The sequence below is a fragment of the Xyrauchen texanus genome, chromosome 17 (assembly GCF_025860055.1).
Source record: "Xyrauchen texanus isolate HMW12.3.18 chromosome 17, RBS_HiC_50CHRs, whole genome shotgun sequence".
Taxonomy (NCBI): Eukaryota; Metazoa; Chordata; class Actinopteri; order Cypriniformes; family Catostomidae; genus Xyrauchen; species Xyrauchen texanus.
The window spans coordinates 21,850,277-21,876,175 of NC_068292.1; the positions used below are offsets into that span (position 1 = coordinate 21,850,277).

The following is a 25,899-nucleotide window of genomic DNA, read 5'->3' on the forward strand; positions in this document are numbered from 1 at the left end:
TGTTTTTAATGATTCTCAATTGTTTATTATAAAGAAACTTAAACTATGGTATTCGGGAAGTTCACAATTACTGTTTATTATTATATTAATATGCGCAATTTATGAGTGTGAGAGGAATATTTGATCGAAGGCTGTAAAATCTGATGCTACCTGCATCAGTGAGCCACTTCTCCAACAAAGGTTTGAGTTTGCACATATTTTTGAAGCTGAGATTGAGCGCCTCAAATCGAGAAATGGTGGTCTGACTGAAGTCATTCCCATAGAGCTTCCCCATGGCCAATCCCACATCACCCTGTAGTGAAAAATAATCAACAACATGTTAGTTTACTGGGAAAAACATCTTGAGTCTATGTGTGTGTGTGTGTGTGTGTGTATGTATATGTATACCTGTGTAAAGCCCAACTTGATTCTTCTCTGTTTGAAGGTGCGAGCAAACTGCTCCAGTTCCTCCAGGTCACTGGGCTCCTCAGGATGAGAGGGCACCGGAGTCACTGTGTGTACGCTACTCTCCGCAGCCTTCTCTCTCTGCCACATATCAGACAAATACAAGACTCAAACATGAGTAAAGAAACTTTGTAACATGTTTTGAGTGTGCTAGAAAGAAGACAGACTCCCAAACATTTGGGACTTTACCTGAGCTTGAAGACCAAGTCTGGGTGGAGCGGCCAGCAGGCTTCCTTGGTTTTGCTGAGGTAGTGGAATTAAATTTGGTGTCGATAGCAGCCCTGAAACATACATAATCATAAGATTATAATTATCACCATTAAATCAAGTCTAATTATCTGATTATCTATGAAAATCTGTTATTTTTTCGAATCACTATTTCTTGGAAAATTATGACAAGATAAAGCAATACGCAATATGTTTGCGACAACATATTTTATCAGTCGCTTGACAAACTGGGTAGTTCAGCGAAATCTCCAAAATTCCACTTCACATACAGAAGCTGTATAATAATTAAGCACTATCAAGACTATGAGCTAGAGTGCTATTATACTGAATATCAGCACAATTATGAGTGCGATATTGCTTAGGTAATATACAGTGGAATACATTTTTGACGTTACTACTATCGAGTAACGTCACGGTTACTGTTGTAACCTCCGTTCCCTGAGGGAGGGAACGAGATGTTGTGTCGCATGTTGTGACACAAGGGGTCTTCCTTGGGAGCCTCGAGTACCTCTGAACTTGAGAAAAGGCCAATGAGAAATTGGCAGATAGAATTTGCATGTCCTGCCCCCGGACATACGGGTATAAAGGGAAGCGTGCGTGTGTCTGTCAGTCAGGTTTTTGCACTGAGGAGCCGAGAATAATGTAAGGCCGTTTACAGTGGTAGGTCCAGTGTCGTGACAGAAGGGACACAACGTCTCCTTCCCTCCCTCAGGGAATGGAGGTTACAACAGTAACCGTGACGTTCCCCTTCTGTCACTCACTCAACATTGTGTCGAAAGAAGTGACATAAGGCATCCTGTTCACAAGTGCCATGCACTAGACCGTGTTATGTGAACTGCTGACACAGGTGCAAGCAGGCTGCTGCCTGCTAGAAGCAAATGTATCGGCCACACGTAACCCTCCCCAATGCCCCCCATAACGGGTGTCATATACAGACCTTAGGTTCCCAGCACCCCTGAGGGGGGAACAGGTGCTACATGACCAGCATGGGAGCAAGCCCAGCAGCCGTGGCCTTCTCTCTCTCTCTATGTCTCTTGTATACAGTGTAAAGCTATCTTAATGCTATGAAATGCGTCGGGGAAGGTGGTCTTTCCTGATCCTACTCTTTCAGGGGAAAAAGACCCTGTGGAGGCCACATCCTGGCCAGACTAGGGGGAGATGATATGTGACTAATACGCCACGTGGGTTGTCAAGCCACACGTGGGAGCGGCATGGTGGTAGGTCCTACCTGATGAGGGAGGAGCTCTACAAACACGGCGACCGGGGACAGTGGGACTGCCTAAGGGAGATGCGGGTCCGCCGACAGGGGGACCGTACTGTGGAAAATATTTCCCAGGGAGTTGCCTGAAGAGGGAACTAAGCCTGTGGAGCCCTACCCCAGAACAGAACACTTTTGGCTCGTAGTGGGTCTGGTCGCAAATTCCTACGAAGAACATCCAGGAAGAACATCCAGGAAGTGAAAGCTTAGTGGCTAACCTGGGAGAAAAAGCGCACTGGATCAACTTGGTGAAGGGCGCTAGGTCGGCTGTTCTGTATTACCGAGTTCTACCGGCTTGGACCTGACAGAACACGGGATGAGACCAACTCAACCCTGAGATTGTAGAATCTCGAAAAGGTGTTGGGTGTTACCCAGCCCGCTGCTCTGCATATGTCTGCTTAGGGAGGTGTCGTTGGCTAGTGCCCACGAGATGCTACACTTCTCGTCGAGTGTGCTCGAGCCCGCAAGGGGGCGGGCACGGCCTGAGTCTGGAAGGCCAAGGAAATGGTGTCGACGACCCAGCGGGCAGCCTCAGTTTGGAAACAGCGTTCCCTTTGCGCCATCCACCGAAGCAGACCTGAGTCGCTGCTAAATCCAAAGGAGGAGATGGCAGGCGATTTGTAACATATAACGAGAGCACATGCCGCCTTGGAGATTTATGTACGCTACTGTCGCGGTGCTGTCTGAACGGATCAAGGCGTGCTTGCCCTGAATCAGCGGGAGAAACCTCCACAGGGTAAGGAATACAGCCAGCAACTCTAGGCAGTTTATGTGCCAACGCAACCGGGGCCCTGCCCTGTTGCACACGGCGTCCCAACCCAGTTGAGAGGCATCTGTGGTGACCACGACACGGCTGAACACCTGCTGTAGGGGGAAAAGTCTGATGGCAGGAGGGGGTGATTAACACACGGTATATGCCACGGCACCATGCCCATCTTGGGACTCGAGTCTGAAGCCAGTGCTGAACCGGTCTCATATGCATCAACCCGAGCGGCGCGACCGCAGCTGAGGATGCCATATGCCCCAGGATTCTCTGGAATTGTTTTAGAGGAACCGCCGTGCTCGAAGAGAGCAAGGCACCTGAGCACTGACTGCGTGCGTGCACTCGTGAGGCATGCTGTCATTGAGACCAAGTCTAAATTCATGCCGAGAAAAGAGATGCTCTGAACCGGGGTGAGCTTGCTCTTTTCCCAGTTGAAGCCCTAGACGGCTGAGATGCCTGCGCACCTGGTCCCTGTGAGCGCATAGTAACTCTCGAGAGTGATCTAGAATGAGCCAGTCATCGAGGTAATTGAGTATGCGGATGCCCACTTCCTGTAGCGGGGCAAGGGCTGAGTCTGCGACCTTGGTGAAGATGCGAGGGGACAGGCCGAAGGGGAGGACCTTGTACTGAAACACCTGGCCATGGAACGCGATCCGTAGGGAGGGTTGATGTTGAGGGACAATGGAGACATGGAAGTACGCGTCCTTCAGGTCTATCGCTGTGAACCAATCTGACGCCGAACGCAGGTTAAAATCTGTTTCTGCGTGAGCTTTCTTGACGGGAGTTTGTGTAAAGTTTGGTTGAGAACTCACAAGTCTTAGATTGGCCGCAACCTACCGCCTTTTTTGGGTATGAGGAAGTAAGGGCTGTAGAGACCCTTCTTCATCTCAGCTGGAGGGACAGGCTCTATCGCGTCCTTGAGTAGCAGAGTTGTAATCTCTGCCCGTAAGGTGCTGGTGTTTTCGCCGTGCATTGAAGTGGAGCGATTACCGCTGAAACAAGGCGGAAGCCTGGCTAATTGAATCGCATAGCCGAGTCAGATGGTCCTGGTCAACCAGCACGATGGGTTGGACATCGAAAGCCATGCGTCCAAGCTCCGTACGAGGGGCACTAAGGGGATGATCGTTTTCGACATACCGGGTGGGGCTTCGCAGTGGGAGGAGCAGGTAATAATGCGTCGGGAGGCAAAAGCGCATCCCGAGGCTTGGATGCTGAGAAAAGACTCAAAGCACTTACCTTGCTCTGCAGGGGGCGGGTTAGAGACTGAGGAGGAGGTCCCGTGAAGGCGTCCTCGGAACTTGTCAGCGCCAGCTGGCCGGGGATGGGCAGTCGCGGGTCCGGAGGAGAAGTAACTGCGTCCGGGGAGCCGGGACTGTGGTTTTTGGTGCAGGGGTGCCTTGAGAATGGCACGTGCTGGCTGGATGACCCAGGAAGTGGGGAAATCGCTCTTTTATTAACAATGCGGGAAAACAAGGATTTTCCTGCCGTACTGGGGAACGGAGTGGTCTTGGTACCAGTTCCGGAGCGAACGTCTGACTCCCTGGGTCTTCCGTCTCAGGAGTGCTTAGGAGCCTTCCGGGTCCTAGAGGAAGTCCTGGAGATGGGGGGGGGACATGCGCTGCCTGCGAGGTGCTCGCCGCTGGGGCTGAGAGCTGGCCCCGGGTTGAGGCGGAGCTGCCTGTTGCTTGGATGCAGGAGGACGCCCTCGGCGGGCAGACGGGGCACAGACTGTGCTGGGGCGGTGCCGTGGCATGATGTGCGAGATCGCTTCTGTCTGCCTCCTTACCGCTGAAGACTGCTGGACGAAGTCGTCGACGGTGTCGCCGAAAAGGCCAAGCTGGGAAACGGGGGCGATGAGAAAGTGAGCCTTGTCAACGCCGCGCATCTCGACCATGTTCAGCCATATGTGACGTTCCTGGACCACGAGGGTGGCCATTGCCTGCCCGAGTGCCTGCGCTTTGATCTTCGTGGCTCTAAGAGCGAGGTCGGTGGCAGAGCGCAGCTCCTGCAGCATGTCGGGATCAGGACTAGCCAAGTGTAGATCTTTAAGTGCCTTGGCTCGGTGGACTTGCAGGAGAGCCATGGTATGCAGGGCGGTGGCGGCCTGTCCAGTGGCGCTGTAGGGCTTTCGAAGTCAGTGACGACGTCACGCCTTGGAGGGGAGTACCGGACGATCCCACCAGGTGGCGGCGTTCTCGGGGCACAGGTGGAACGCAACCGCCCTATCCACCTGGGGGACCTCCGTGTACCTATGGGCCGCCCGACCATCAAGAGTGGCGAGAGTGGATGAGCGAGGTGGTCTGATCTGGGAAGTAAAATGTGCCCTCCACGACCATGTCAGCTCGTCATGCACTTGTGCCCTGACCCGAGGAAGCGATCGACTGGCCGTGAGGGGTGAGGATGGAAGTTTCCAGTCCAGCCTTGCGCTCACGGCGGCCAGGGATAGCATAGCGGACATCCGCGCGTTAGCCTCAGACTGGGCGAGCAGACCCAAAGGTGGCAGCCCAGATGAGTCATCAGCATCAGACGCAACTGTGACACTCTCCGATGCGACGGTAAAATCATCATCCAGCTTGCAGGGTCTAAGTGAATAAACAGACTGGCCGTGAGGCGAGCCGCTCTCACCTCTAGCCCGAACGGAAGCAAAGGAGCGTGCTGGGGGGGGCGGGTGGTTCGTGGGGATTTACCTGGCGAAACAGAGCCCGCTGTACACCCCAAAATCGCCTTCATTGCCAGCCGTGCCGGCCCCAATCCCGTAGGAAGGAGGCGTGGCATGGGGGCGGCTGAAGTGGCTTTCTCTCGTAAGGACACATTGCCATGGCTATGTTCTCACACTGAGAACATAAACCATTCATAAAACGCTGCCTGTGTGTGACTGCAGCCCAGGCGGAGAAGAGGAGAGAAATCGTCCGCATCCAGGAACTACACAGAGGCGGAAAGACATCTTTAAAAAGACGCGTCCTGAAAAGGATGTACAACGGCTGCTGTGTATTGCTCTTTTGTGAGTGAAAATAAACTCTTTTAGAGAAATACAACTATTTAAGGAGGGAGAACACTCTTTTAGACAGAAGCGCTGTCGAAGTGACCAGGGGCGTGGACTCCACAGCGTGCAGAGAGAGATAACGCCGCTGGAAATGCGCCGTAGATCCAACAGCAGTGCTCTGCCAACAGAGGTGAGTGGAACAGTAGTGAGACTCAGCTTGCTGTTGTACAACCACTCGGCTCCAAAGAAAAAATCTGACTGACAGACACACGGCTGCTTCCCTTTATACCCGTATGTCCGGGGGCGGGACATGCAAATTCTGTCTGCCAATTTCTCATTGGCCTTTTCTCAAGTTCAGAGGTACACAAGGCTCCCAAGGAAGACCCCTTGTGTCACTTCATTCGAAACAACGTCGAGTGAGTGACAGAAGGGGAACTTACATTTTATGCTAGATGTTTTGTGTATTTTTGCTCCGCTAATGAAAAAAAGTTCAAAACTAATCCAAAGCAGGATCAACCATTGCATGTTGCCAAGCAACAGACTGACAAAAACAAGTGGACTTGTACAAACTATGAACAAACTGTTATAAATATCAGCACTCTCGGAATGCCACTTGTCCAATCAGATTAAAGGAACAGTAACTAACTACTATATAAACATCTATATTGTGTGTTCTGATTAGCTGTAATTGTGTTACTCTCTATGCGGATAGAACAATTACTTGACACTCTAAACATGTCACAGTTAGGAGACAATGTAACAATAAGAATAGTAAATGCTAAAAATACTAAGGAGACTTAGTCAGTCATGTGTCATTAGGAAGTCACCTTGCTGCCCTTGCTGTGTTTGTGGTAAAAGAAACTGTGCGGGTGAAGGCAGATTGTGTCCTTGAACAAGAAATAACTGCTGCAGCTGCAACAACTGCTGAATGTCCTGAAAGAGAGAAAAGAGAAAGAGAGGCTGAAAGGACATGAGGGTTTCACTATAAGTGTAAAAGCAACATTTCTGGAACACTATGAACTGTGGATGTATCATCAGTTTCATGGACCCTTTTACTGACTGTGATGACATTTTCCCACCTTATTTATCTGTGTAAATCTATCAAACTTTTTATGTTTTCATTTTTGTATTTTCTATTTCATTGAACAGTAATTTATAACATTGCTCTTTGTATTATATTACCCTGGCATTAATAATAAAAAATCAAAAAAATAGTCACGAGGGATTGGATGATATGGTTATCTTACGATTTGGTTTGATATACAATATGAGGTTCAGGATTCAATATAATCTCAGTTCCATATAGCAACTATTAAATAGCAAAGCATTACAGAAAAGTACAGTTTATTTTTTGAATTTTATTTTAGGAAAATGCACATTATAAGTTCTTATATAAAAAAAAAGAAGTTATTTAATACACAATGTAAATGTTAAAAAATTTTAATAATTAATTTTCATATATATTTCTGTATAAGAAAAAAAATCACAAACAAATAAGCTTTCAAAAATAGTGGGCTACATTCAGGCTGATCAGGTGCTGAACAAGCAATACTGTCCTGTCCTGAAAAAGTATGTGAAAATTTATATTTATTTTTTAATTATTTGTCATTATTATAGTCACCCTAAACTTTTAAAAAATATAAAAATTCTAAGTTCTATTAATGGAAATTGAATTGAATGGTATATATAATAATCATATGATATGAATCATATGAATCATATGTCAATGTTTAACATAATGTGTACAGTTTACAAGTAATAACATTGAGTTTACATTCATTTGTATAACGTAGCTAAAATGGCACTGTCACTTTAAGAGTTCTCACAGACTCACATTGTTCCGGTTCATTTATAATAGAGTGCATCCATGCTTTATGTGATTAAAATGTGATTTTATCTGACTAAAGAACAGAAAGGATACTAAAAGACACATTATTCAATGAAAGTGGAGTGCTTGGATCTCAACGTTGATGGACACACTTTACACAGCCGAAATGCTCAGTTATAAGCATAGGCGGAAATCGCGGGGGGGTCAGGACCCCCCAACCCATCTGAGGGTTGTCCCCCCCTAAAATATCATTAAAATATGTGTATTGTAAATAGTATAATGATATATTCTTAAAATAATTGCTTAAGAAATAAAGTAATACAAATGCAAATGGAGCAACAACAAAAAAAAACCCTTGGTGTCCCCTTCAAAAATTGCTCTTGAGAATTGTTATGTTTATTGTCCCCCCCAACATTTGTATGAAATTTTCGCCCCTGGTTATAAGCATTTTTCATACATTTTTCATATCTAAATTCTAGCAATTTAAACACTTGAACTGCAAATTCTGTGTCGAAAAAACTCAGTAAAGTTAAAATCAAGCAATAGAGATTATGATGTTTGATGGGTCATTTTATTTATGATCACATGGACAGAAATCTACAGTTTGTTGTAAAAAATACTGTACTTATACTGTTGTGATATTCGAAATACTGAGTTTTACTGAGTCTCGATATGGTTTGTCGTTTTCTTTTGTTTGTGATATATCGAATTCAATATATCGTCCCATCCCTAATAGTCACCACTACTGTGATGGTGTTTCTAATACTACACGGCTGTGACAGTAAATTTGAAATATTTCTTCTGGGAGCTGTAAAACCACTCTCTACTCTGTTCTCTTTTGGAAAGTTAATTGTGGATTGTGTCTTTTGCTGTTGGAGCAAATCGGAACCTATTTGCTATGGTCTCCCATTCACTGCTTTATAATTTTACCCCACTGTAGAGCAGAGGAGGGCGTGGCCGGGCAGGGGTGAAACAACGCACACCCGGTCCCCAATCAGCCTGATGGCGCGCGAGGGATAAGACGGCCGGTGACGACGGTTTAAGAGAGGGAGAGAATTACAGGCAGCTGCTCTGTGTTTATGTTTGTGTGTTTTTAGTTCAGTTTTTCATTAATCTATTATTTATATTGCCAAGCCGGTTCTCGCCTCCTCCTTTCCATTGAACTGCTTTACACCCACTATTGTTTACTTCTGCGTTCCAAACCCAGAAACGTGACAAAGTGTCCCTAATTTATTATTGCCGTCTTATAGCTGCCTCACATAGTTTGCTGTTCAGCGATTTGATTGGCTGTACCTGGGCAGTGAGCTGGATTGGCTGAGTAAGAGAGAGCTGGTGAGGAGAATGCGGGAGAGGGTTGGCGGTTTGTTCTTGTGTGCTCTGCGATTGGCTCTGTAACTGAGCTGCCTGCTGCTGTGCTTGCTGCTGATTGGCTGCGTGGGCTGCATGCGACTGCTGCACAGCTGCAGCAAGAAGCTGCGCCTGCTGTAAAAGCAGTTGTTGCTGTGCAGGCAAGAGTGCAGTCAACTAGAAAAAGAGAGAGGGAGCAATAGAGAGAGAAAAGTGTAGAAAAAATAAAAGTTAGAGAGTTGTCTGCCTCAGTCACCATTCGCTTTCACTGCATCTTTTATTTGTTCCATACAATGAAAGCAAATTGTGACTGATGCTATAATTGTGCATAATAGCTACTGTTGTGTACCATGGAAGAAAGAAAGTCATAGGATTTGGAGAACACGAGAGTGAGTAAATTATGACAGAATTTTCATTTTTGGGTAAACTATCCCTTTAAAATATAGTGGTTGAAATGAAGCATATTGAAAGCAAGCAAGCTCATGTAGGGGCAATAGTAGACAATCATAAGCACACAAAAAAGAGAAACTGTGAGAGAATAGTGTCTCACCCCTGCCAGCTGGCCACCCGTTAGCATGAGCTGTGTGTGGGAAAGAGGCGTCTGAGCGGTTGTAGTTTGTATAGGAGCAGGAGACATCTCACCACAATTCTCCACCTTAGTCTAAAAATAAAGAGACAAAGACAGGTTGATGATGAATTCATGAGATATTGAAAGGGAGGACAAGGAACATTAATTGAGGGTATTTATATTTTTTTATATATTATATTTTTTTTTCTGTGTTAACTCTGTGCAGAGCTAACTGAATCCAAGCCAATTTTAGGTTGATTTCCACCTAAATGTGTAACCCTGTGGCTCTGTGGCGCTATCAAAATATTTTGATAGATGCTGTTGGAGGTGCACTTCCAGCCTGATACAGCAACATTGGGCTGACCAGTGATCTGAGTTTGGGGCGGGACTACTGTTTGTACATTCAATGGAAGATGGGGAGTTTTCAGGTCTGTTAAAAAACAATTAAAATTCCATTTTATGACACAAGTGGCGCAGAAATTACACACATAAACTTTAAAATTAGAATCATAAAATGACAGTGTTGAAAAGAAGAAACATCACTGGTCACCAGCATGTATGTTAAGTTTTGGATTCTGTTTCCCTGTATTAATGTTGGCTTCTTAAAGGAATAGTTCACCCAAAAATGAAAATTATTTAATTCTTTATTCACCCTCATGCCATTCCATGTGTATGATTCTCTTTCTCCTGCAGAACACAACACATTTTTTTAGAAGAAAATAGCAGCTCTGTAGGTCAATTCAATGTAAAATACTGGTGACCAAATCATACCAGTCATATGGATTACTTTTATGCTGCCTTTCTGTGCTTTTTGGAACTTCAAAGTTTTGGTCACCATTCAAGGGATTAAATTAGTCATCATGACTAAATTTGAATAGTAAATTCTGCATGGGCATTTTAACTTCAAAATATTGATGTAGAGGGGTCTACATAAACAAAAACTTACTGAGTGCACCTTTAATATTTTGCATGGCAAACTTTATAACAGCCCTTGTTATAAAAAGGGTATAAACTATTCAACTCAGTTAGAAGGGGTTTCACTCTTTTTGAGTGGCATCAGTGTGAGATCATTTTAAGATCCACATGGGCCAACTGTTTTCAAAGCACGAGGATTTTATTGGGCACCAATAACTAACTAGGAATTTGCTGATCTCTATGAAAATCACTGAGTATTTAGAAGAGAAGCTAACAATACCTGCCTGCATATGTATGCACTTTATCACAAATTCACTCACCTTGGTGCTACTGCTCAGTGTGGGAGACAGGGAGAAAGGGTTGATTTTCATTGGCTGAACCTGCAGATGGAAAGCACAATGACCACATGACTTATTTTGAATCATGCTGTGTCCAGATTAAAAACATTGTTGCCTGTCACCTGATGTCACTTACCTGATTATTAGAATCTGAGCCATTTCTCTCTGAGTCTGAGAGACAGATAGAGGAACAAAAAGAGAGAGAGAGAGAGGTTAATGTGAAGTATTGCTTAAGGCACATTGATACACAAGTGAGAAAACTCTTAATTACAGACTCAAAAATATAACAAAGCTGCACCTTTGCTCTCCATTGGAGAGTCTGCCGCTGGATTCTCAACCTCTATTGGCTTTGACATTCTGATATCTATAAAAAGAGAGAGATGGAGTCATTGTCTGTTGCTACAGGCTGATGTACTGTATTTCTATTGACACACTTTATAAAGCACCACATATTAAATTAAATGGTGTTGAAAGATGATGACCAGGGAGGATTTGTAGTTTTGATTACAAACTGCAGGAATGGTCAAATAAATTAGTCATCATGCTTTAAAACTTGACCTTATTTTTCCATCCCTTAAACTTAATCCAGACCCATGCACCCTTATCCTAGAGAATAACTCTTTTTAAATTTACTGTAGGTTTTGATAGTGGACACAAATACAAATTCTAACACAAACATGTAACACTCTGAATAAAAATGATAAACAATTGCACACATTTTGATGATAAAAGTGTAGAGTCATAAGTAGATCCCAAACAAGTTGAGTCTGGCATGATTAAACAAACAAAAAAACTACTATTTATAATATTATAGATGTGTCATTTCGTATTTAACTGTAAATGGGCCCACAGGACTGTCCCAGTAGTGTCTCTCAGCTGAAAGAGAGAACAAAAAGTAAATAAATATGCTCATTTTATATATTTATAAAAATGGCTGTGTTTTTACAATATTACAATGTTCTGGTCCACATCAAACTACAACAGAATAAAATTAACACAACATATTTATATACTAAGTCAGAAGCACATCTGTACACATACGTGTATGTTTCTGATAAGAAATGAAGGGTATAAACTCTGCAGCAAAAAGAAACTCTCAACTAGTCATGCTAGACATAAACACACAGAGAAACACTCTCTTCCCCTTTGTGCAAAAATGCAAATAAGCCCAACGACTGACTAATAATATCACCCACCTGCATATGCCGCTATCTCTCCTGCTCATCTCTGTGTGTTTCCCCCTCAACATTGACACTTCATCCATTTCTCACTCTTTCACCATTCCTTTCATCAATATTTAATTCCTGCATATTACATTAAACAATTAGGCCTTTGCAAGTTACTGATATTTACTGTCAGACTCCGCTAGGGGGCAGTACAACATTTTGCCCACAAACATTCACGATGTGTAAAAATGCTTGTAATTTGTTTGTCTGTAATAATCATTAAAGTCCCAGAGAAAGTTAGACAGGAAACCAGATTTGTACTCATGTCAATTGGGTAACTGGTGTAAAAGCTGCTAAAAAGCTGAAGAATTGCCCACTTCCTCTAACAATCAAATCCTGGGTCCAACCAAAGTGGCTGATGTAAGGAAGTAAAAGAAAAAGGAAAGCCCCTCGAGTCCCACCTTGGAGCATGTCCTATAAATGAGCTCTATGTTTCACAGAACTGCCTGTTGGGAATATGGTGCCCTAAGTGATTAGGCTGAAAATATGAAAATATTTTTAGATTGTGTCATACCCATTTTTGTGAATTAAATTGGGTAGCATAATCAATCTTAAATATGTGAAAACACAATGAATCCAAATAATTATTTTATTTGTCTTTTATTTGACTCTTTTTAGGGTTATAGCTGTGGTCTTCAAAAAGGAATGAACTTAACAGTTATCTTTGAAGCAAAGAGGTCAAAGCATTTTTTTATGGCTTACTTTTGATGAGGTACCACAAACTGATCTGACACCTTGTGTATTACGAAAATTAATTTGATGCTTTATTGCATCATTTTAGAACAATATTGCTTGATATGGAGTGAATGTGCAGTTCATCATTCATTTAAAGTTAATATGAAAGGACATCTAATGGTTTGGTGTGAATGTCTCACTTCTCTCTTTGTTTCCCCTAAGGCTGGGGCAAACACAATGTGTTAAACCAAACCTTTACTGTCGGCCTTCTATTAATATTCACTTACACACAGACACACATGATTGAATGTCGAAAGTGCTGCTATATTTTATAGTCTTTATACAGTAGCTTACACATGCATATATCTTACTCAAATATAATAATACTCTGTCTGAACTTCTCTTTTTCATAACTTCTGTATTAAAAGGGATATAATCAACCCAGAAATCTATTCTTATTATAAAACTAAAATAATTATGCTTACACACTGCCTGCACATACTGGAAATGATTGCCAACCTAAATTACTGTCACGGTCAATAAATTGAGAATATTATCTTAATTCTGAGGTAGGACAGAGACATAAATGCATGTTTTCTACATAACTTGTGTCAGTTACCCTAAGGAGGGACATTAAAGGCTCATTGTCTTATTTTTACCACCACTTTAGATTTTACAGGATTCTTCAGTTCTTAAAGCTAAAATTGCCACATAAAAATGTTTCTTCTGACAAGAATCAGGGCAATCTCAAATTTCCATCTCTGATTGAATGAGCCTCTCGGTCTCTCCTTTTTTCCATCATTTTGCTCAGCAAAACTTGTTCGCGTTTAGCTTCATATTAATGATAAAAATGTGTCTTTAATCTTCTGACTCCTTACTAGTAAGTATTCTGAATTTCTGATTGCTGATCTCTCTTACAATTTACAATGTTTAAAAGGCCACATAATCAATTCTACAGCAAATATCAAATTGAGGAAACAGCAAATGAACGCATGCCAACAATCCTCAAGGAAAAAAATATCTCCATTAACTCATCCATCAAACTCATTTTAGCAAGCACATACTAATCAAAACAATCAATTATACTCTCAATCACCCAGAGTATATAGGTAGCCCAGTTCCTCTCTCTGACAAGCAAAGAATTGTCGTCCTAAGAACTGTCTTTTGTGTGTGCAGCGTCAAATTTGCAGTTGGGAGCTGGGGAAACCCCAAGAAGAATTCACATTGGGCTTCCCTGAGGTCCCTTTACACTTCCAGTCATGTAACTTTACAATATTTCATCACTTTTTAAGTACTAAATGGTGCTTATTTGTTTGGCTTGAGCAACCAGCACATAAATTATGATTAAGATTCAACTTTTGAACTTTTGTGCAGAGTACAGGTACAGAGCCAATGAAATGCAGTTGTTTTCGCATATCCCAACTAAGCTGGGGTCAGAGCGCAGGGTCAGCCATGAAACAGCGTCCCTGGAGCAGATAGGGTCAAGGGCCTTGCTCAAGGGCCCAACAGTGGTATCTTGACGGTGCTGGGGCTTAAACCCCAGACCTTTCGGTCAACAACCCAGAGCCTCAACCGCTGAGCCACCACTGGCCCATACATAATGGTACAACCTAGAGGCCACAGTATCATAACCTGAAACTTTTACCTGAAACCACATATTGAAGTTGTTTCTCTGAAGCCAGAGAAACTGAACTCTCTGTATTTAGGAAGAAAAACATTTAGATTTGGTATATGTTTTCTATTAAAATATTCAAATTGACAATAGTGTTAAACTTAATGCAGAATTAATTAAATATAATTTTAAAGATTTTAAAACATAAGTCAGAAGACCAGAAGTAATAATAAAAAATGCTTTGCAAAAGATTATTAGATTGTATTAGTAATTCTCATATTTAACTAAATTATGAAATCTCCATTAAATGTAGTCCTCTGCAATATTTTTATTTAAAAAATAACTCCACCCAGAGATTGCCTAGAATAGATCAAAACTCTCTGTGGGAATAAGAGGGAAGGCTGTGATAGAAGCCACGTATTTTAGTAGCTGAGAATTGAATAAAAGTGCATATGCAGAGAAGCCAAAAGAACATTTAACACTGCCCACAATTAAAATAACACCATACACAAAGTGAAGAATGGTGATAATAGTATCATGCTGTGGGGCTGTTTTTCATCAGCACAGACTGGGTAACTTATTAAAGAAGGAAAATATATGGTTCAAAATGCAGGAAAATATGCAAGATAATCTTTTTCAGTCTCCAACATAATTACAGCTTGGGAAGAAGTTTGTCTTTTAGCAGGATAACGATCTCAAACTCTGATTGGCTAAAAATATAAAGGTGAGAGCAACATTTTATTAAATTAAAATATTAAAACTTTAGAATTTTAGTGCTTTGAAATATAAATATCACAGGGAACCACATTTCATTACAATATGTGATTGAAACGACTAACTCTTCTCTGTCTCATAAACTCCCCTCTAGCTAAACAGAGAAATAGACTTAGAGATTCATTATTGTACCTTTCGAAAATCCTGCAAACATTTCCTGCAAATTTCTTTCTTTCATTTGCTCTATGCTGAACTTCTTGTTTTGATTACCTTAAAATGCACCTGAAACAATTCCCTGCATTTCTATTTAATCCATCTAATAAATTAAGAAAAGACCAACCTGGCAACCACATAGATGCTCTAGAAACATACCTGGCAAAAACATATGGGAATAGTCCATAAATGCAACAGGACCGGTCTTTGTCATGTTGATTAATATGTGTGGACTTGTTCAATGAAGTCCTCCCTGTGTGTCTTCCTCTCACACATACACACACTCTTTCTCTCTTTCACTCTATCAGTGTGTAGCCGAGGAGGAAGAACAAACCGATAACAAGTGGGGGGGGGGGGGGAACTCTCCACTCCTCCTTCCTCCGTCACCTCCTCTCTATGCTGTACCCACCCACACTTCCACCACCTCCACGCCCACTTCCTGACCCTGAGAGAGCAAGCAAGGAGCAGGTCAGAGTAAACACGCCACTTTTAGAAGAACACACAAGTGTGTTACAGATCGTTTAATTTAGCCAGATATCAGACAGGGTATGTGATATGGGTGTTTGTGAAAAAGAGAAAACAGTCATAAAAGGGCATAGGAAAGAAAGTGTTTGGGACCTTGAGCAAGTGAAGTAGGAAGTAAAGCATTGCAGAATGGTGGGGTCACAAGAAGGGAGAGAGGATGAGAGAGGTTTAGAGTGGGAAGACAGCGATGAGGAGTGAGAGATGAAAGCATAAACAGATCGAGCGATAGAGGTGAAAGGAGGGGGTAGAGTTGTGCCGCTGGAAAGTGCTGGGGTTGCTGGAAAGAGTCGCTCACAAGCCCTGTGGTGACACTCTCTCTCTCTCTCTCACTCTCTCGCATGGCCATTTTCACTCGATATCTCTACTGTATATTAACGCATCATAAGAATGAGGACACTTGCTCACACGGCTTTTTTCCAACCTCAAACTTCCACATTGGGGCATGAATCACCCTGTAGGAACCCAAAACAAGGCTAAGAAAACAAAACAGCCTGTACATGTTGTGATTTTAAAATGTAATATATCTGAAACAGGAAGAAGGGATGGGTTAGAGTCTTTTTAGAGGTTTTTCATACTTTATTATCTGAAAATAGTTTTGAAAAATGTGGACACACCAGCACATTCTTTATTATAAGGGTTTTTCTCATGTTGGAATAATAGTAAAGGCATGAAAACTATGAAATAAAACAAAAAGGAAGTATGGGGTTAATGCAGTGACCAAAGAAGTTAAACAAATCTGAAATATCTTATATTTAAGCTTCTTCAAAGTAGCCACCTGTAACTACAGTATTAAAGCTTTGCACACTCTTGCCATTCTCTTAACCAGCGTCATGAGGCAGGCACCTAGGATGCTTTTTAAACAGTGTTGAATGAGTTCCCATGAATGCTGGGCATCTGGCTGCTTTTCCTCAATATTTGGCCCAACTTAACTATTAAAGATATACTGTATATATATATATATATATATATATATATATATATATATATATATATATATATACAGTCAGGTCCATAAATATTGGGACAGTGACACAATTCTAATCTTTTTGGCTCTATACACCACCACAATGGATTTGAAATGAAAAGAACAAGATGTGCTTTAACTGCAGACTTTCAGCTTTAATTTGAGGGTATTTACATCCAAATCAGGTGAACGGTGTAGGAATTACAACAGTTTGTATATGTGCTTCCCACTTTTTAAGGGACCAAAAGTAATGGGACAATTGGCTGCTCAGCTGTTCCATGACCAGGTGTGTGTTATTCCCTCATTATCCCATTTACAAGGATAGAGTTCATTTCAAGTGTGCTATTTGCATTTGGAATCTGTTGCTGTCAACTCTCAATATGAGATCCAAAGAGCTGTCACTATCAGTGAAGCAAGCCATCATTAGGCTGAAAAATCAAAACAAACGCATCAGAGAGATAGCAAAAACATTAGGTGTGGCCAAATCAACTGTTTGGAACATTCTTAAAAAGAAAGAACGCACCAGTGAGCAACACGAAAAGACCCGGAAGACCACGGAAAACAACTGTGGTGGATGACCGGAGAATTCTTTCCCTGGTGAAGAAAACACCCTTCACAACAATTGGCCAGATCAAGAACACAGTTCCATTGGCATGTATGGCTGCCAATGGAACTGGTTCTCTTGTATTTATTGATGATGTGACTGCTGACAAAAGCAGCAGGATGAATTCTGAAGTGTTTCGGGCAATATTATCTGCTCATATTCAGCCAAATGCTTCAGAACTCATTGGACGCAGCTTCACAGTACAGATGGACAATGACCCGAAGCATACTGCGAAAGCAACCAAAGAGTTTTTTAAGGGAAAGAAGTGGAGTGTTATGCAATGGCCAAGTCAATCACCTGACCTGAATCCGATTGAGCATGCATTTCACTTGCTGAAGACAACACTGAAGGGAAAATGCCCCAAGAACAAGCAGGAACTGAAGACAGTTGCAGTAGAGGCCTGGCAGAGCATCACCAGGGATGAAACCCAGTGTCTGGTGATGTCTATGCCTTCCAGACTTCAGGCTGTAATTGACTGCAAAGGATTTGCAACCAAGTATTAAAAAGTGAAAGTTTGATTTATGATTGTTAATCTGTCCCATTACTTTTGGTCCCTTAAAAAGTGGGAGGCACATATACAAACTGTTGTAATTCCTACACCGTTCACCTGATTTGGATGTAAATACCCTCAAATTAATGCTGAAAGTTTGCAGTTAAAGCACATCTTGTTTGTTTCATTTCAAATCCATTGTGGTGGTGTTGTAACGGTTACCCTGTCTTGTTTCACTGTTGCCCTCTTGTTTTCCATCTTGTCACTTTTGCACTTCGTAGTTTTCACTATTGTTTTCACCTGCCCTCATTAGTTTTGCCGTTTGCTTCTGTTAATCACCTTATTATCTTGTTTGAGTTCTGTTCGTTCATTGGCCCCTTTTCCCCTTGTTTATGTATTTATACCCTGTGTCTTTGTTCAGTCTTCGTCGATTGTCGTTTGATGTCAACCTGGTGTGTGTTTCCTCCTCGAGTCCCCTGTTTGCTTACGTCGTGTTTAATTTACTACTTTATGTTTCATTTCCCCATCGTGGGTTGTTCCTTTGTGTTTTCCTGTTTGGTTCACGCAATAAAGTTCAGACTGCGTTTGGATCTGCATCTCCTCGTCTGCCTCGTTACTCAAGCATAACAGAACGATCGACCCACCCATGGATCCAGCAGTCCAACGTGCGAACTACCATCTGCTCTGCTTAAAGCAAGAGGACCGCCCCATTGAAGACCACATCCACGATTTCCTGAACCTGGCGAGTGTCTCAGACTTCCCGGACTCAGCCTTGGTGGCCTTCTTTAGGGGCAATCTGAACGCGGCGCTGAGGGAGCAGTTGCCACAGGCAACGCACGGCTGGACGCTCTGCGACTTCCTGGAGGCGACCCTACTAGTTTGCGGCTCACAGCTCACCGTGGGCGTCGTGGAGGAGGACCCTACCCCTCCACCCACTGTGGAGACCCTTCAGCTGTCCGGGGCTCCCCTGTCACACCTACCCCGGTCTGCAAGCCAGAGCCCACGCCTGTCACAGCGAGCGAGCCAGCGGCCACGCATGTCACAGTGAGCGAGCCAGAAGCCACGCATGTCACAGTGAGCGAGCCAGCAGCCACGCATGTCACAGTGAGCGAGCCAGCGGCCACGTATGTCACAGTGAGCGAGCCAGCGGCCACGTATGTCACAGTGAGCGAACCAGCGCCTACGGCCTCTACCATCGTCGTCAACCACGGCCAGCGAGCCTGAACCCACGCTGACCAGGAACAGCTTCCCAGCTTCGCCAGTCGCCTCAGCCCGGAGGAGGAGGAGGAGAAGGGGAAAGGTCTCTGCTCTCCAGCCTCCGCCAGCCTCCGCCCCGTGCCCTAAACCCCCCTTGGCGCCACCCTCAGCGCCCAGTGAGCCCAGGCCAGCGCATGCCTGTCGCCTCGGAGGTCAGTGAGCCAGTGCCTGTCGCCTCGACCGTCCCAGAGCCAGCGCCTGTAGCCTCGACCGTCCCAGAGCCAGCGCCTGTAGCCTCGACCGTCCCAGAGCCAGCGCCTGTAGCCTCGACCATCCCAGAGCCAGCGCCAGCAGCCATGACCGTCCACGGGCCAGCGCCAGCAGCCATGACCGTCCAAGAGCCAGTGCCAGTAGCCAAGACCGTCCAAGAGCCAGTGCCAGTAGCCATGACCGTCCAAGAGCCAGCACCAGAAACCTCGATCGTCCAAGAGCCAGCACCTCTCGAGTCTTCCAGGGCTCCTCCTCCCGAGCTTTCCAGAGCTCCGCCTTCCGAGTTTCCCGAGCTTTGCAGAGCTCCGCCATCCGAGTTTAACGAGCTTTCCGAAGCTCCGCCCTCCGAGTTTCCCGAGCTTTCCAGAGCTCCGCCCTCCGAGTTTCCCGAGCTTTCCAGAGCTCCGCCCTCCGAGTTTCCCGAGCTTTCCAGAGCTCCGCCTTCTGAGTTTCCCGAGCTTTCCAGAGCTCCGCCTTCCGAGTTTCCCGAGCTTTCCAGAGCTCCGCCTTCCGAGTTTCCCGAGCTTTCCAGAGCTCCGCCCTCCGAGCTTCCCAGAGCTCCGCCTCTCAAGCCTCTCGGGCCTTCTAGGGCTCCGCCTCTCAAGCCCCTCGAGTCTTCCAGGGCTCCACCCCTCAAGTCTCGAGTCTTCCAGGGCTCCGTCTCTCAAGCCTCCCAAGCTTTCCAGAGCTCCGCCCCCTGAGCTTCCCAGAGCTCCACCTCTCAAGCCTTCAAGGGCTCCGCCCCTCAAGCCTCTCGAGCCTGCCAGGGCTCCGCCCCTCAAGCCTCTCGAGCCTGCCAGGGCTCCGCCCCTCAAGCCTCTCGAGCCTGCCAGGGCTCCGCCTCTCGAACCTCTCGAGCCTCCCAGGGCTCCGCCTCCTGAACCTCTCGAGCCTTCCAGGGCTCCGCCCCCCGAGTCTCCTACGGCTCCGCCCCCAGAGCCTCTTGAGCCTCCTACGGCTCCGCCTCTTGAGCCACTCAAGCCTTTGACGGCCCCGCCCTCAGAGCATCCCGAGCCTCCCACGGCTCCGCCTCTCGAGCCACTCAAGCCTTCGACGGCACCGCCCTCCGAGCCTCCCGAGCCTCCTACAGCTCCGCAGCTCGAGCCACTCAAGCCTTCGACGGCTCCGCCCTCAGAGCCTCCCGAGCCTCCTATGGCTCCGCCTCCCGAGCCTCCTCCGGCACCGCCTCTCAAGCCACTCAAGCCTTCGACGGCTCCACCCTCAGAGCCTCCTACGTCTCTGCCCCCAGAGACTCCAGAGTCTTCCTGGTCTCCGCTCCTAGAGCCTCCCACGGCGCCGCCTACCCCGGCTCCGCCTCCTGAGCCTCCTTCGGTTCCACCTCCTGAGCCTCCCTCAGCTCCGCCTTCTGGGCCTTCCGAGCCATCACCTCCCTCGGCTCCGCCTCAGAGGTCCTCCTTGGCTCCGCCTCACGCGGCTCCGCCGGCCTCCCCTGTGGCCACTCCATCTCCTAGGCCACCAAAACCGGCCTCTGTCCTGTGGTCTTCTCCCAGGTCCCCTGAACCGGCCCTTGGCCCACGAGCACCTCCCAGGCCACCAAAGCCGGCCTCTATCCTGTGGCCTCCTCCCAGGCCTCCTGACCCGGCCCCTGTCTTGTGGCCTCCTCCCAGGGCTTCTGACCCTGTTCCCGTCCTGTGGCCTCTTCCCAGGCCCCCTGACCCAGTCCCTGTCCTGTGGCTTCTCCCCAGACCTCCTGACCCAGCCCCAGTCCCGTGGCCTCTTCCCAGGCCCCCTGACCCAGTCCCTGTCCTGTGGCCTCCACCCAGGCCTCCTGACCCAGTCCCCGTCCAGTGGCCTCCTCCCAGGTTCCCCAAACCTGTCCTAGCCCGGTGGCCCGCTCCCAGACCATCAAAACCTGTCCCTGCCCGGTCGATACCTCCCTGGGCCCCTAACCCTCATCTCCACTTGTGCCCCCGTGGACTGACTCATTTCCCCCCCGGACTTCCTGTCTGCCCCTGGCACCTCCCGGACCTGCCTGTCTTGCCCTCTGTGCCCCCCGGACTTCCTGCCTGCCCAGTGTGCCCCCCTGGTCTGCCTGTCTGCCCATGTGCCCACTTGTACTGTCTGTTTGCCCCTGGTGCCCTAATGTTGTCCTTGTGGATTTTTGTCTTTTGTTGTTTGTTGTCAAGGATCGTCTGGTATCCGATCCTTGAGGGGGGGCTATGTAACGGTTACCCTGTCTTGTTTCACTGTTGCCCTCTTGTTTTCCATCTTGTCACTTTTGCACTTCTTAGTTTTCACTTTAGTCCCTTATGTAACTCCATAGTCCTCTGTTAGCGTTCGTGTTCCCTGTCATTGTTTTCACCTGCCCTCATTAGTTTTGCCGTTTGCTTCTGTTAATCACCTTATTATCTTGTTTGAGTTCTGTTCGTTCATTGGCCCCTTTTCCCCTTGTTTATGTATTTATACCCTGTGTCTTTGTTCAGTCTTCGTCGATCGTCGTTTGATGTCAACCTGGTGTGTGTGTGTGTGTGTGTGTGTGTGTGTGTGTGTGTGTGTGTGTGTGTGTGTGTGTGTGTGTGTGTGTGTGTGTGTGTGTGTGTGTGTGTGTGTGTGTGTGTGTGTGTGTGTGTGTGTGTGTGTGTGTGTGTGTGTGTGTGTGTGTGTGTGTGTGTGTGTGTGTGTGTGTGTGTGTGTGTGTGTGTGTGTGTGTGTGTGTGTGTCACTTTGTAGGGACCAAATGTCCCCATAAGGATAGTAAAACCCGAAATTTTTGACCTTGTGGGGACATTTTGTCGGTCCCCATGAGGAAAACAGCTTATAAATCATACTAAATTATGTTTTTGAAAATGTAAAAATGCAGAAAGTTTTCTGTGAGGTTTAGGGGTAGGGTTAGGTTTAGGGGATAGAATATAAAGTTTGTACAGTATAAAAACCATTATGTCTATGGAAAGTCCCCATAAAACATGGAAACACAACTGTGTGTGTGTGTGTGTGTGTGTGTGTGTGTGTGTGTGCTCCTCGAGTCCCCTGTTTGCTTACGTCGTGTTTAATTTACTACTTTATGTTTCATTTCCCCATCGTGGGTTGTTCCTTTGTGTTTTCCTCTTTGGTTCACGCAATAAAGTTCAGACTGCGTTTGGATCCGCATCTCCTCGTCTGCCTCGTTACTCAAGCATAACAGGTGTATAGAGCCAAAAAGATTAGAATTGTGTCGCTGTCCCAATATTTATGGACCTGACTGTATGTGTGTGTATATGTATGTATATATATATACACACACACACTGTACAGGTTCACTGTAATGTAGGTTTTTACAGTATTATTTTACATTTAAATAAGAAAATGTGGTTCTAATAATATTTACTTTAAATAAGATATAATATAAATTACAAAAAAATTGCTTTGTTTCTTGTTATGATATACTGTATAACAAAAATGCTTTCTAACACAAAGATTGTGATACATGTTCAGGACATGATTAGCATCTTTAGGTTTGGAGTGTTTTATCAATAATAATTGTAATGGACTGTCATAAAAGCTAGAAAAAAAGAGGGGCAAAGTATTTGATGTAATGGGTGTTAAAAGTGATTACATTAAACGTTAAAATGTATTTTGCATAAACATTTTGTATTGTATATAAGCTGAAAGTCATCAATATTAAAAGTTTTTAAGACAAAGTTTCAAAGTTGGTCAGGAAATTAAAAGTGAAGAGATAGTATTCCATATTGTAGAGAGTAGAGAACAACATATTTTAGTAAAGAGTCACAATAGAACAGATTTTTTTTTTAATACTGACGATGTACTAAACATGTCAAATGGCAGAAATAACAATATGTAATGGCCAGTTACTTGTGTAGATTTTAGAAACAGTCTGCTAAAGTGATTTATTGTCAAGGGTAAGTCCAAGTCCAAGATCTTTAGGTGAGATCTTGCAATACTGGATGTTTAACACTAAGAGGCAGCATTGCCCCATTCACCACTGTAAAGACTTTTATCAATCTCCATATTGAAAAGCACTTTCGTTTCAGAACACTTCATTTTAACTTCACTGGTCATTTATCAGACAAAAATAATGTGAATAATGATTCATATTTATGTTGGAATTAATGTTTACATTCGTATTACTGTAATATACAGGTGCACACACACACTACCAAACTACAAAGAAAGGCCCCTGTTTACTGCTTATTTTTGTTCCTATATATATATATATATATATATATATATATATATATATATATATATATATATATATATAACTGGCAGCCAAAAGTTTGGAATAATGTACAAGAGAATAATGTACAAGGAAATTGGTACTTTAATTCACCAAAGTGGCATTCAACTGATCACAAAGTATAGTCAGGACATTTATCAACTCTAGACAGGCCCCATTTCCAGCAGCCATCACTCCAACACCTTACCCTTGAGTAATCATGCTAAATTGCTAATTTGGTACTAGAAAATCACTTGCCATTATATCAAACACAGTTGAAAGCTATTTCGATCATTAAATGAATTTGTTTTTGAGTTGCCACGTATGCAATAAACTGGCATGTCTAATGGTCAGTGTTTGGTCAAAAATGGCAAAAAAAAGAAACAGCATTCTCTAGAAACTCATCAGTCAATCATTATTTTGAGGAATGAAGGCTATATGATGCTTGAAATTGCCAAAAAACTGAAGATTTCTTACAAAGGTGTACACTACAGTCTTCAAAGACAAAGGAAAACTGGCTCTGACAAAGACAGAAAGAGATGTGGAAGGCCAGGTGTACAACTAAACAAGAGGATAAGTACATCAGAGTCTCTAGTTTGAGAAATATACGCCTCACATGTCCTCAGCTGACAGCTTCATTGAATTCTACCACTCAACACTAGATTCATGTGCAACAGTAAAGAGAAGACTCAGGGGTGCAGGCCTTATGGGAAGAATTGCAAAGAAAAAGCCACTTTTGAAACAGAAAAGCAAAAAGAAAAGGTTAGATTGTGCAAAGAAACAGACATTGGACAATAAATAATTGGAAAAGAGTTTTATGGATCTTAACCCCATTGAGATTTTGTGGGATCTGCTAAACTGTAAAGTGCATGAGAAGTGTCCGACAAGACCTCATCTATGGCAAGTGCTACAGGAAGTGTGGGGTGAAATGTCACCTGAGTATCTGGACAAACTGACAGCTAGAATGCCAAGGATCTGCAAAGCTGTCATTGCTGCATGTGTATATGTATATATACTGTAACAAAAAATATATAGTGATGGTTGTTATACTTTGAATATTTTAAACACTAGTATGACTTGTGGTATTATACAAACAGAGCAGCTTGTCAGGTTCATGGTCATTGGCAAGCTGTGTGTGTTGTGCGTCTGGCAGGGTGAAAGTTCATGACCCCAGAGGTCAGACAGCAAAGACGTGTGTCACAGGGGTCTCAGGCTATTTGGCTGCCCCATCACCACATAACATGGTTTCAATGGAAACAGCACTGCTAAGTCCTTGTAATAACTGCAAATGAGAGGTGAGCATTAAAGGGAGGGTTCACCCAAAATTAAAACTCTGTTCATGAATTTATTCATGTTGTTTCAAACCCATTCATGTTGTTTCAAAGAGAGCTGTTAGAGGCACAATGTTAACCTCAGTCAAGATTCACATTCATTGCATCTTATATCATACATGAAAACGTTGTGTTTGAGGTATACATTCTGCCTAACATCTTCCACAGAAGAAAGAATCTACATGTGGGTGAATAAATTATGACAGAATTTTTACATTTGTGTGAAATATCCATTTAACTACAATCATGACATTAATTGTAGATGTGTGTGCCCAAATAGTGTGTGAATTACTGTAAACAGGAACATCTCATGATCCACCAACAAATATGCCTCCATAGTCTGAATGATCTAGTACGTTTTCATCTCTGTACTTCTCTCTCCCTCTCTCCATGTTTATCTGATCAGCTGTCTGTTTAAGAGAGTGAGCCACAGGCCTCAAGAGAACCATCAATCTTATAGCTGTCACAGCTCAGAGCTGCATGTGCTTGTATGTGTGTGTATGTGAGTGATTGGTTTCTAACTGTTTCACACAGCAAACACTCTTTGCCCCACAGACACAATCATGTTTACTCGAACACATTTCCTTCTTAGTCTTTCATACTGATAAAGTTTGTATGTAGATACTTTCTTGATCTTCTCCTTTCTTCAAACTATTAAGGCTAACCTTCTACTCCTCTTATGAACGAATCACAAATGTCCATTCTCTTCACCTTCAATTTGCTCCTCCAGCTGTTAAACTATCAGCACGTCCATTAATGTAATGATCAAAATACTGTCTTTAAACTGCTTTTAGAGGTTTGCTCTTTCTTTTCTTCTTTCTCTCTTTCCTTGCTGTTGGTCAGCCGACATTATGACATCACTGGACACTGTTCTGCACGGTGATTGGTCACTGGTCCACGTTGCCAGGCAACAGCAGTGAAAGGTCTCTTGTGTGTGTGTGTTTGTCTGTGCTTATGTGTGTTTTTACCCCTGTGACAGACAGTGAAATGGTAAATGGAGAAAGGCTCTTCCACTGATAAGTTTTCCTATCTGAAATGGTGAATTTTTTGTGTTATTGTGAGGGTTGTGTATTATTTTTTGATTGAATGAATATGTGCCTATTTAGTATTTAGTCTTATATTTCTGTGTGTGTGAATAAACGTGTTTGTTTAAATGCATGTGTGTGTGAGAAAGAGTGAGAGAAGAAGAGGGTGTGTGTGAGTGTCTGGGGAATAGGTGGTTATTGTTTTTG

General features: G+C 44.1%; 1 protein-coding gene across 1 annotated transcript in view; it reads right to left on the minus strand.

Moving 5' to 3' along the window:
- The window catches only part of LOC127657557 (POU domain, class 2, transcription factor 2-like), a 55,829-nt gene that overhangs the window by 8,104 nt on the left and 21,826 nt on the right, over positions 1 to 25,899 (minus strand). The window contains exons 2-10 of the mRNA XM_052146410.1: positions 10,971 to 11,036; positions 10,809 to 10,843; positions 10,655 to 10,714; positions 9,402 to 9,512; positions 8,798 to 9,028; positions 6,504 to 6,609; positions 634 to 725; positions 388 to 525; positions 151 to 292 (exon numbers count right to left, since the gene is read on the minus strand). Coding sequence (XP_052002370.1) covers positions 151 to 292; positions 388 to 525; positions 634 to 725; positions 6,504 to 6,609; positions 8,798 to 9,028; positions 9,402 to 9,512; positions 10,655 to 10,714; positions 10,809 to 10,843; positions 10,971 to 11,036 — 981 coding nt within the window. The remainder of the gene's footprint in view (positions 1 to 150; positions 293 to 387; positions 526 to 633; positions 726 to 6,503; positions 6,610 to 8,797; positions 9,029 to 9,401; positions 9,513 to 10,654; positions 10,715 to 10,808; positions 10,844 to 10,970; positions 11,037 to 25,899) is intronic.